The sequence below is a fragment of the Mus pahari genome, chromosome 7 (assembly GCF_900095145.1).
Source record: "Mus pahari chromosome 7, PAHARI_EIJ_v1.1, whole genome shotgun sequence".
Classification (NCBI taxonomy): Eukaryota; Metazoa; Chordata; class Mammalia; order Rodentia; family Muridae; genus Mus; species Mus pahari.
The window spans coordinates 64,757,655-64,770,504 of NC_034596.1; the positions used below are offsets into that span (position 1 = coordinate 64,757,655).

Below are 12,850 nucleotides of genomic sequence, written 5' to 3' on the forward strand. Positions count from 1 at the left end.
AAAAAAAAAAAAAAAGTCCCACATGTGGTCTGTTTCTCCTATAGCCAGATCTATGGGTCCACAAACCAAGGAATGGAAAAGGGAATAGTTCCACTGACTATAACCCCTAGTGACCTTCTAAGAAAAATTTTGCTTCCTGTTCCTGTGACCTTAATTTCTGTTGGCTTAGAAGTTTTGGTTCCAGAGCTGGGAGTGTTCCTGCCAGGAGTCTCAAAAAACATTCTATTGAACTAGAAACTCAGGTTTTTGGGGGGGCTTCTGATGCCCTTAAGTCAACAGGCTAAGAAAGAAATAACAGTGTTAGGAGGGGTGATAGATCCAGATTACCATGGGGAAACTGGATCGCTTCTCCAATGGAGGTAGGGAAAATTGTGCCTGGAGAGTAGGAAATCATTTAGGTTGCCTCTCGGTGTTGGAGACCAGGCTGAGAAAAACCCAGGCCTTTTTACAGCTTGCATCTGAGAGCCATATAGTTCTTTGTTTAGAGCCGACTCACCCCCTTTCCCCTCAAGGCTGTTCGTGGGAATCAGCAGATTCCAGCCCTAAACAAACATCAAGGACTGTTAAAGGAGTTTCCAGCCTTCCGGAGCTGTCCCAAGCTGCCACCTTGAGCTGTAAGGAGGACCTGGGCTTCAAGATAAGCCGCCCGTGCATTCCAGAGCAGTGATGCCAAAGCCCTGAGATAAATCACTGAAAGTTTCAAACGTGCAATTAGCATCCCCCGTTTGTCCTTCACTCTGCCTCTTTTGATCACTCCCTAACCCCTCTCTGTATGCTATAAAACTTGAGCCTTTTTCCTCATTAAACGGACTATGACAAAAGCTGCTGCATGGTCTCCTTCTCTTTCTTTCTCTTATTCTCATTTCACTTTAGGTTCGTGATCCCCTCGAGAACCATGGAATAACTTGTCCCTCGGGCCGGGAAAGGTGGCCCCCAACCGGTGCTGCTATCTCCTGTGATGAAAGTCAATGGGGAATTACACCAGCACAATCCAGGCAGGGTGACAAAGGGCAGAAACCCATCCAGACTGAAGACGTGGGCCCCTCCTCCAGAAAAAGAGCTGAAACCTGCTAAGGTTCTTGACAAAGGGTGGAGGAAGTACAGAACGGATAGCAGAGGAAGGTAGGTATAAATATCAGCTAAGGCTGCATCATCAGTTACAGACACAAGGATCGTAGCTGACCTGTTTCTGTTGTAGTTCGTTAAGAATGCATTTGTGCAGATATTTGTGTTTTCTTTCCTAAATTTCTTTATTCTGTGTTGTAACATCAATTAAGAGAATATCAATGGTAATCATACTTAAGTTTGAGATACTAAAAGAATGTCTCTCAAGGGACCTTGCCACCTATTCTAAATTTATAGTACATTTGCGGTTGTGGAGTAGTTATGACCTGGTTAAATATTGAATGCATTTGCATGAAATGTGGGATAGTTATATTTAGGCTTTATGTAACATGATTATTGTTTTCATTTGGAGAATCATCACAACATTAGGTGATATGATTGCGTGTTGACAAGGGTTGGGTTTGTGGTGGCTATTTTTGGTTGTCAACTTGACTACATCAGATGCTGTTTTCTCCATCAGATGTGCCCAGAGATCTGGTTGCAGTCTCTATCAACTCTGATTGGTTAATAAAGTGCTGATCAGCCAATAGCTGGGCAGAAGAGAATAGGCAGGATTTGAATCTGGAGGTCCCAGGGAGATGAGAAAGGAGAGGGAAGGAGGGAGGGAGGGAACGAAGGAGGGAGGGGAGGAGGGAGGAGGAGGAGGAGGAGGAGGAGGAGGAGGAGGAGTTGGAGGAGAGGTCATTTGGATGGACCAGACCAGGAGGATTCACCATGAGGTCGTGATAAGAGAGCAGCCATGAGGACACACATGGACCAGAGCAAGCCAGGGCAAGACCAGATGGCAAGTAACGGGGCCTAGTCAGGTTAGAATAGCTCAGAACCTGGCCAGCTTTGGCTTGCTAATAAAAATACTAGGTCTCTGTGTTATTTATTTGGGAGTTAAAATGGGCTAGAGCTCCCACAGAAATGCCCTTCAGTTATTAACAGGCAAAGGGGATGTAAGGAAAGAAAGAAAGAAAAACCCTCAAGACTTGCTTTTACAGAAGCTTTTGTTTCTTGCCTGCTTGCCCTCTCCTTGCTAGCAAGTCTGTTCCTTCACTGGCGTCAGAGCCTACTACTTCAGGACCCAGCACAGAATAAAAAGCAGCTGAGACATCCAGCCTTGTGGACCAAGCAACTACTGGATTCTTGGACTTCCGGTTCACAGCCAGCCACTTTTGGATTAGCTGCACCGCAGCCTGTAAATCATTTTAATAAATCCCCTTTCAATATATATAGAGCGACTCATTCTATAAATTCTGTTACTCTACAGATTAATACAGGCGGCAAGTTTCTACTGCCAAAGACACTACATATTACATATTACATGTCCTTGTGGAAGAACATGTAAAATCAGAAGGATTGAACTGGTCCTCCTGGCCAGCTTTCACGGTGCTGGGAGGGACCATGCCAGGGGAGAGCTGTAACCAATGGCCCCACCTTGCTGGGGAGGGACCCTGAAGTCTACAGTATCAACACATCAAGCCTGATGTTCCCACTGGTGAAGAAACTATTATGGGTACAACCAATTATTTTCTGGTTGGATTTGTGGATCGTTCCACAAGAGGGAATTGGTGCTGTGTTCTGTAAATCCGGTCAAAAGCCCATGCCTGGGGGAGACCATAGATTTTTAAAAGCTGCTGCTCTTCTGCTAAGTTCTATGTGTCTGTCAAATTGCCTTCTAAATATTTGTCTTTATACCCATCCACTAGTGCAGCTGTCATCTTTGGTCAATGAAGTTTCTGCTTTTAAATGGGCAGTCGTTACTGTTGAGACTCAACTGGTTAAAGTGCTGTCGAATGTCCAGCCCTAGAGGGACATCCTACCCAAACCTCAGGGACCATCCTGGAAGGGGGAGGGGCAGATGGCAAGAGGTGGAGGGTTGTAGAATTATCACAGAGATTAAGGGTTGGGGGAGGGGCTCCCTGCCAACCGTGGTCTTAAAGGCAGTTAACAGTCACAAGGAAAGGGGGGTTCTCAAGCTCCCACCCCCAGCTTTTGTAGGCAGTTAACAGTTGCTAGGCAGAGACATTTTATTCAGTGGAATAGCTATGCTCTTGTAACTGTAATCAAAATCATTGGTTCTTCAAAGAAGATTTGAGAGGTTCGCTCCTCTCCCCAGGGAAAATTTATACAAGTGGGAAATGCAAGATAAGGAGCTGTGTAGACAATGTTTCCTTTCATGTTTAGAAAAGGGGAATTGTGCCTGTGTTCCCACATACATCACCACGAAGAAATAATAGAAGAACACTCAGTGCCTCAGGTACCAACAACTTCTATGGTGATTAGCACAGAAGGACACCCAGACCCTACAAAAGCAAAAAAACCTCAGATGTGACTTGAAACCTAATACATGCATTACCAAGGCTGAAGCAAAACTGGCATTGGAGCACTGCTCGTGTTAAAAAATGATCTCTCAGCCGGGTCGTGGTGGTGCACGCCTTTAATCCCAGCACTCGGGAGGCAGAGGCAGGTGGATTTCTGAGTTCGAGGCCAGCCTGGTCTACAGAGTGAGCTCCAGGACAGCCAAGCCTACACAGAGAAACCCTGTCTCGAAAAACAAAACAAAATCTCTCTCTCTCTCTCTCTCTCTCTCTCTCTCTCTCACACACACACACACACACACACACACACACACACACACAGAGCCAGGAGGATGCTCAGGTCAATAAGCTGGCCCAGTTGGGGTTCATAAACCCAATACTTTGTACAGTTGTGAGAAAAAAAAAAAAAAGAAAGTTCACTTTCCAAATGAACGCCATGGAGCTGGAGAGATGGCTCAGGGGTTAAGAGCATCTGTTCTTGCAGAGGACCCAGGTTTGATTCCCAGCACCCACATTTCACAACTGCCCATAATTCCAGGTCCAGGATGTACACCATACATACATACATACATACATACGAGCAGAGCACTCACACACATAAAGTAAGTTCATGAGAAACCATTCTTGATTAATAGAGACCTAAGAAGCCCAGACAGTGGCTGCAGAGAGGCTTCAGGGAGAGGACTGCAGTGTCTTCGGAGCGCCCGTGCTCCCGGGAGCAGCCAGGCCCCGGTCCGGGGCGGCGGCCGCGCAGACGCGCAGGTTCCTCGGTTCCGCCTCCGCCAATCTGGACCCTCCTCGCGTTCCGTTCGCGCGTGCGAGCGGGCGCCGAGCTGGCTGGGCCCCGGAGGGCGGATGGCGGACTCGCAGGCGTTCTGCGTGGCCGAGGAGCGCAGCGGCCACTGCGCCGTGGTGGACGGACACTTCCTCTACGTGTGGGGGGGCTACGTGGTAAGGGGAAGGGGCGGGCGCTGGGGCGGCGCGGGAGCGGCGGCAGGGGGATGACGGCCGGCTACGCAGCACTCCCACGGGCTCCCAGGCGAGCCGCCTGCCGTGCTGCTCACGTCGCTCCCGCTCCCAAAGCCACAAAACGGGGTTCCGGGGTGCGTGACCTCTCCAGCCTCCGTGGCTCAGGACTGGAGAGGACCCCAGAACGCCGTGCCGCGTTGTTTGGTATCATTGCCACCGTGCTACTCAAAATACGGAAGTCACCAAGCAGTTAAATTTATCAGCTATTTTTAGTGGCATTTCTTTGCTAATTAAGTACCTCTGGAGTCTCAAAATAGATTCGTATTCGCAACACTCCACCACAGAGTTTTGTGGTTGAAAATTCGTTTTGCCATGGCGGTTGGAATGTGTGTTTGTTTTGTTTCTATGATCGTAGGATGATAACAAGGATTATCGAGTTGGAAAAATAATTCAGGTGTACCTGCCCACCTCGTTTGTTTACAGAGTAGAAATTGAGCCCTACGGAATCTCTACTGCAAATAGAAGATAACATCTTCTGACGTCCCCAGTGCCCTTATATGACAGACTTGTAACACAACGAAATAAAGTGCATACTGTGTGTGTTAAGAATTCTCAGGACCGAGTGGGTTTTGTTGTTTTGTGTGCTTATTCCTAATTTAGTGCAGTATAAGTAAAAAAAAAAAAAAAAAAGAAAGAAAGAAAGAAATATTGTTTTTTGAGTGCCAACTATATCTGGCATGTCCTAATCAATAGGATTACAGACTAGGGTCTAATCTATAATGTTAATTTTTTCGATTTATTTTATTTTATGTACATGAATTTTTTATATATACATACAGACACATATAGATGTATCTCTATATATATGTGTATATGTATATATATGTCTGTGCATCCTGTGTATGCTTGCTGTCCATAGAGGTCAGAAGAGGGTGTTAGACAGCCGGGTGTGGTGGCGCACGCCTTTAATCCCAGCACTCGGGAGGCAGAGGCAGGCGAATTTCTGAGTTTGAGGCCAGCCTGGTCTACAGAGTGAGTTCCAGGACAGCCAGGACTACACAGAGAAACCCTGTCTCGAAAAAAAAAAACCAAAAAAAAAAAAAGAAGAAGAGGTGTGTTAGGAGCTGGCATTACAGATTGTGTGTGCTGGGAATCTAACCCAGGTCCTCTGCAAGAGCAACCAGTGCTTTTAACTAAGGAACCATCTCTCGTGGCCCACATCTTCATTTTATAAAGAAAGGCGTTGACCCTTTGGTGGTCATGTGACCCCGGGGACTGCTTTCCGGAGCTTTATTTTGCTTTGTTAATTATTTGGGACAGGATCTCAGACTGCAGCTCACACTGTCTGGCCTGGAATTTCATGTGTAGCCCAGGTCAGCCTCAGATTCAGGACAAGCGTTCTGTTTGCGTCTCCCAGGTGTTGAAGCTTAGGAGCATGAGCTATAACTAGCTCTCCCATTCAAAAACCAAACAAACAACCCCCAAGATCTCAAGTGCCATAGGCTGGCCTTGAGCGCCTCAGCCTCTGGCTTCCAATTACTAGTGCTTATCTCCTGGCCTGGCTGTGAATTAGTTTTTGTTTTTTGTTTTTGTTTTGTTTTGTTTATGAAACACTAGTATTAGTTTTTGATGCACATACAGTTTTTTAGTGTTTTTAAGTTCTGCCTCTTGAAGATACAGACTTACCTAACTTGATCTGCTGTGTTTATATTGGGTTGTGTTGACACTGGTGTAAATTAAATGGAAAAAATTAAAATAATAACTTTGCAAGGCAGGTTGTCCAGCAGCAACCTGTAAGCCCTGATGTTGGGAGGCAGAAGCAGGAGAAACAGGAGTTGGAGGGCGTTTGGTGTTACGTAATGAGTTCCAGGGTAGCACAAGACATTGTGTCAGAAAATAATAGTAATCTTCTAGTATCTCACCTCTGACCTCTGTATGGATTCACTTTAACTCCATACATGAAATAGATCAGTATAGAATTCTTTGGGAACCAAAAAGGAAATGTCTGAATACTTTAAATCTTATTTTACTCTTGAAAATTGTAGTGGGTGAGAGTCCAGTTCTCCAGGGGGCAGCTGCAGAATTTTTCTTTTCCAACTACTTGTTATTCCAAATAGCAGAGGTGCTATAGACACAACCCTGTAATATATGACACAGACTTAAATCCCAGGTCTCTTACTTTTTAAATTCCAGGGATCATAAACAGGTCTGAGAAGAAATGTCTGAGGTATAAGTGGGAGGCAAAAAAAGACAGCATGCCCTATCTCCAGAAAGTGCAGGACCCTTCCCACAGCTGCTCTAGAAGGGCCTCTTGAACAGGGTGTGGCGGAAAGGTCCTGGAAGCTGGAGGGATTCCTACAGTGAGAGTGTGCCAGTGTATGGCTGGTGTTGCCTATATTATATCCCAAACAACTCTCCTCATTAATATGAACAGTGTGTGTGTGTGTGTGTGTGTGTGTGTGTGTTTGTGTAAGTTGACAGACTTGTGTCCTGAAAACTCAGATACCTGTGTGAAGTACTTCCTGTTTAAAAAGTATATTTGAAACACAGGCCAGTGTAGTTGGTGCTAGAATATTCTTTTGTTCTCTGTCCTCTATGCCTTCTTCAAATTTCTGACATCTGTACAGCTGCCAGTACAGCTGGCAGGAAGGTCAAATGGGGAATATTCCCAGATAATTCAAAAGAGAATCTAGTCTGGTATGTATGGAAGATTGGTTTAGGAAATGTTTAAAAAGAGCAAAGAGGGCTTTAGAGCCAGATACTAAAGTATATCACAGCTCTAAAGTAATTCAGCGATCTCGACCCAGCAGGCAGCACCATAGAGTAAGAAAGAGGTGGCAGAAGCAGGCAGACATATGAGACTGGTTTTGTTTGTACAAGAACTGTTTTGAATGTGAACAATCAAGTATGCAATAAAGGGATCTAGGATATTTGGAGGAAAGTTATATCAGAGCCTTAGGACTGACAAGTCAAATTCAGGAAAACTAAGCTTCACTATGGGGAAAAGCAGGACATTTTAAAATCTTGGGTTTGGAAAAGAAGATATGAGTTAAAAATATATATAAAGGCGTGGTAGCGCACGCCTTTAATCCCAGCACTTGAGAGGCAGAGGCAAGATAGGTGGATTTCTGAGTTCGAGGCCAGCCTGGTCTACAAAGTGAGTTCCAGGACAGCCAGGGCTATACAGAGAAACCCTGTCTCGAAAAACTATATATATATATATATATATATATATATATATATATATATATATATATATTAAAAATTAGCTGATCAAACTTTTAGGGAAAAAAAATCCTGCTTTAAAAAGCATCACAACCAGCCGGGCGCAGTGGCGCATGCCTTTAATCCCAGCATTCGGGAGGCAGAGGCAGGCGAATTTCTGAGTACGAGGCCAGCCTGGTCTACAAAGTGAGTTCCAGGACAGCCAGGGCTACACAGAGAAACCCTGTCTCGAAAAACAAAAAAAGCATCACAAAATGAGAAACCTACTGGCAAATGAAGAAATATCGGTTATGCGTGTGTGAGACTGAAGTCCTGCAAAAGCCAAGAGCAGAAGAGAAGTAAAGCAAGTTTTCTGAGGCTGGAGGGGCTCAGCTGTGGAGCCCTTGCCGGGTGCGCAGACACCCTGTGGTACACACTTGTAATCCCAGAATGCAGGAGGTGCACGTGGGAAGATCAGATATTTACGGTAACCCTTGGCTATAGAGGGAGTTAAAGCCAGCCTAGGCCAGAGACTCTGTCAAAAAAAAAATATTTTTTAAGTAGAAATAAAATAGGAGTAAAAACATAAAATCTAGGACCTACCTGTAGAAGGGTGTGATACTGGGCCCAGGATTGCAGAAGCTCACAGTTCCTGCTGTAAGAGGCAGCGGGACAAGCTACCTCTCAGTGTGTCAGTCTGCAGACAGTTCTGCGGATGGCCTCAGAGCTTGCTGTCCACATAGACCAGATCCTGATGACCCATGAACTCCTCAATGGTCATGTTGACCACAGAGATCCACCTGCCTCTGCCTCCCAAGTGCTGGGATTAAAGATGTGCACAAGTGTGTACACCAAGGAACACATAAAATACCACTCAGAGATAAGCACACCCACCTGCCAGATCAAGAAACAAAGCCAGGCAGGTGTCTCAGGAGCTCGAGGCCGAGCCTGGTGGCTCCAGTTTGCTCTGTGGGACCGCCGTGGTGGAAGGAGATAGCCGGCTCCACAGGCTGTCTTCTGATCTTCACATATGTGCCTTAGTACATGCGTGCCCTCCACTCAAACATGCACACACACACACACACACACACACATGTAAGAGGAAAACTTTAGGAATTATCACTGTCACTTTCAAAGTTTATATTTCTTTGTTGGCTTCATTGCTCCCCTCACCCCACTCCCACAGATTATTGATCCCCGTTTGTTGTTTTTTTGGATTTTGTTTGTTTGGGGCTATATAGTACAGCATGCTAATATCAAAGGCATTAAGATAAACTGCCGTTGTGTGGCAGATTCCTTTCCAGCACCTTTAGATCAACCTATACAATTTACAATGTGAAAAATGAAAACTGTTTAGAATGGATATGAGAAGGAGGAGAGCCTTATTTTTCCTTTACATTATGTGTGTGTGTGTGTGTGTAAGTGCACCCGTGTGTGTGTGTGTATCTCTCTGTGTGTGTATCTGTGTATACCTGTATCTCTATGTATATATCTGTCTGTGGGCATCTGTGTGTTATGTCTGTGTGTGTGGGTATCTGTGTGCACATCTGTGTCTAGGGATATCTGTGTGTGTGTGTGTGTGTGTGTGTGTGTGTGTGCACATGTGAGTGCAGGTGCTCAAGGAGTCCAGAGGAGAGTTTCAGGCAGTTGTGAAGTGGGTGCAGTGAACTGAACTTGGGTCCTCTGTAAGAACATTTATGCTCTTAAGTGCTGAGTCATCTCTACAGCTCATGTGGTATGTGTATATATATATATATTTTTTTTTCCTCTTAATCCTTGTGACACTGCTCCTCTGGTAGCTAAAGGAGTTTTATATTTCCTTTGGACACCATTAAACCTTGAAGAACTCTTGCAGACAAATTTGGTGCTATGTGAATCCTGCCACATTGTCAGCACTAGTATGGCTCCTGGACTGACTGTCCCATGACAACTGTTGACTCCGTTCTTTAATGTTTGTTACAAATCGTATAGGGGTGCTTTGGAGCATCTAGGTTCTATTACTGTTTCTGGTTTGTTTGTTTGTTTTGTATGCATATACTTCTTCCTTTGAGTCAGAGTTTTATGTATCCCAGGCTGCCCAAACCTGTTAAGTAGCCAAGGATAACCTTGACCCTTGATCCTCTTAACTCTGTCTTTTGAGCGATGGGATCACAGGTGTCGCTCTGTGCTCAGTTGATGTGGTACTGAGAACAACCACAGCTTTATGGAAACTCAGGAAGCCAGCACCAACTGAGTCCCAGTGCAGTGCCCTTCTATTTTAAGACTGTATATTCTGTCTTCATAGTTGTCTGAGTCCTTGGTGCCCACCATCTTACCAGATCATCCCTATCTGGAATTTCTTCTTTGTCACTTTTTAATAGTGATAAACATGTGTGTCTGTAAACAGTGTAGTAACTGATCTGAGAGTTACAGCATACTTTCCCTTTAAGGCTTCCTTGTCACTTTCAGACTTATGCATTGTTTTTTAAAATCAGTTTTACTTGTTCTCTTTAATGTTAAAAGTTGATGAGTATGTATGTGTGTGCATGTCTGCTGTGTGTGTGGGCACCTACAGAGCCAAAAGAGGACATCAGATCCCCTGAGGTAGGAGTATCAGGTAGTTTTGAGCCACCCAAATGCCTGACATGCATGCTGGGTGAACTCTAGTCCTCTGGGAGAACAGCCAGTGCTCTTAACCACTGAGCCATCTCTCCAGCCCTCATTGTTTAATCACTCAGGGTACACTTGCATGTCTAGTCCTGTTGTCCTCCGGTTCACCAGTGCCTGTGCTGAGCACTTCAGTAAGTATCGCCAACTATCTGTCAAACACATTGCAAGCCATCCTTAGATCCATTCTTCTAACGTGTGTCCTTAGTGTTGTGTAAGCTTACTGTTACTTACTTATCCTGTCCATTGTTGTTCTTGTGTTTCTTCTTGTAATCAGCAGTGTGCAGTGAGCATTCTAACAGCATGTCTATCCTACATGAGCAAGTATGTGCATTCTCTAGGGCGTGGACACCGTTGGGCCACTTGGCAGGCAAACTGAATTGGAGATTTCAGACTGTTGACAAAATACTTGTATTGATTTGCATCTCCACCAGCCTCCTCATCCTTCCAGACCCTCAACTGTGTTCATTTGGTACCTCATGCCCTAACCTTCCTGCCAGCACAGCGAGGGTAGTGGATTCTACTGCACTTTTAGTTCTTTTTTTTTTTTTTTTTTTTTTTTTTTTACAGTTGTAAATTCTGGATAATACTTTAAAACGGTGCTGGGCAAGCCATGCTTCCACATTAGAATCACCCGAAGACTATTTTGTTTGTTTTTTTTTTTTTTGAGACAGGGTTTCTCTGTATAGCCGAACTCAGAAATCTGCCTGCTTCTGCCTCCCAAGTGCTAGGATTAAAGGCGTGCGCCACCACACCCGGCTCACTTTTAGTTCTTGTCTTTCACATTAATGATGTTTGCAGTTTTATTTTCTAACTTTTCTTTGGTGTGTGTGTGGTGTATGTTTGTGAGTGTGGGGACATATGTGCTGTGCACAGTGCATATGTGGAGGTTGGGGGACAGCTTTCTGGGGTCCACTTGGTTTTGATGGCAGGTACCCTGGCTTCTGCCATGCTGCATACGGCTGTAGATACGGCTAGCTGGTGCTCACATTTCTGGACAATTCTCCTGTCTCTACTTACCATCTCTGGGGCCTAAACTGGGGTTTCCAGGTTTATGTGTTAAGTGCTTTTACCCACAGAGCCATCTTGATGGCCAAGGTAACTTGATAAAGTTTGAATTTGATCAAATATTTTGTGGCCTATTTATATTTTCTCGCTTGTGAAAAATATGAATACATACTTGTTTATGTATTTTTCTGTTGGGTTATATTTTTTCTTGGTTTTCAGTAAGTACATGAAAGTGTCATTTCATTTTGGAGTTTGTCTTTGCACTATCTTAATAATTCTCTCCTTGACCAGAAGTTATATATGCTATAGTCTAATATAATTTTCATTTAATTCTGCATTTTCCTCAGAGCTTTGAGTTTTCTGTATTTTGTGCCATTATTATTTTCTAAACATTATTCACCACACTCCCAGCTCTGTGGTAGATGTGGTATTTTGGGGGTTCTCTTTTTAAAGGTGTGTGTGAGAGAGAGAGACAGAGACAGAGAGATACAGAGAGAGACAGAGCAAGAAGACGAGAGGTGTCAGGTCCCCTGGTTGTGAGTGGCCAATATGGGTGCTGGGAGTGACCCAGGTCCTCTGCAAACAATCCGTGTGCTCTTGACCCCTGGCCCATCTCTCCAGCCCTATGATAGAGGTTTTACACTGCTTATCTACCTAAAGCCAGAAGACTGTTCAAGTTTTCCTTTCTTTCTTCTAGACACATTTGATATGGTTCTTCTTGCCAGAGTACTATCCATTTCATTTAGGTTTTCACGTGTACTGGTACAAACAGGACTTGTTTATAATCCCCTCTACTTAATCTTTCTCTCTTTATGTGTGTATGCATGTTTGTATATAAAACTATACATGTGTCCTCCTTTCCACTCTTAAAATTGCCTGTTGTGGCCTCCCTTCCCGCTAGGATAATCTTATCAGAGATTTATCAACCTTCTGAAAAATAAGCTCAATTTACTGGATCCTCTGTACTTTATTTTTCTTTGTTATTAATATCTGGTTTTATTACTTCTGGAATTCTGGGATTTATTTAGCAGATTTTTGTTTATTTGTAGTTTTGTTTTTGTATTTTCAGATGGAGTCTTACTCTATAGGCCTGGCTGACTTGAAACTTCATATATAGTCAGGCTGTCCTTAAACTGGTAGTCATCCTCCTGCCTCTGCCTACCAAGTATGAGCTAACAGGCATGAACTCCTCACCACCAGCTTACTATGCTTTAGTTCTTGACCTTTTGGTGTTTTGGGTTTTTTCCCTCTATGACTGAGAATTGAACCTAGGATCTCACTAGCAAGCTCTTGATTACTGACTTATGTGCCAGGCTCCCTTTTGAGTTGAGTTATTATTTCGGGGCAGTGCGTCACACTAGTCATGCCACTCTTGAATTCACTCTCTAGCCCAGGCAGGCCTTGAACTGACGGCCTTCCTAGTTCAGCGTCTCCAGAGGCTGAGGCTGTAGGCTGCTCCAGCAGGCTTAGCTCTCCTGCACTTCTGATGCAGGATTCGTAGGTCGCTCCTTTGGAATTTGTTAATATAAATGCTTGAGGCCATACATTTTCTTTTCTTTTTTTCTTTTTTCTTTCTTTTCTTTTTTTTTTTT

The 12,850-nt window shown here is 44.3% G+C and overlaps 1 protein-coding gene across 1 annotated transcript in view; it reads left to right on the forward strand.

Annotated features, from left to right (window-relative positions):
• Nucleotides 1–4,206: 4,206 nt before the first annotated feature.
• The window catches only part of Klhdc1 (kelch domain containing 1), a 45,132-nt gene continuing 36,488 nt past the window's right edge, over nt 4,207–12,850 (forward strand). Inside the window, exon 1 of the mRNA XM_021202212.2 lies at nt 4,207–4,382. Coding sequence (XP_021057871.1) covers nt 4,287–4,382 — 96 coding nt within the window. The 5' untranslated portion in view covers nt 4,207–4,286. The remainder of the gene's footprint in view (nt 4,383–12,850) is intronic.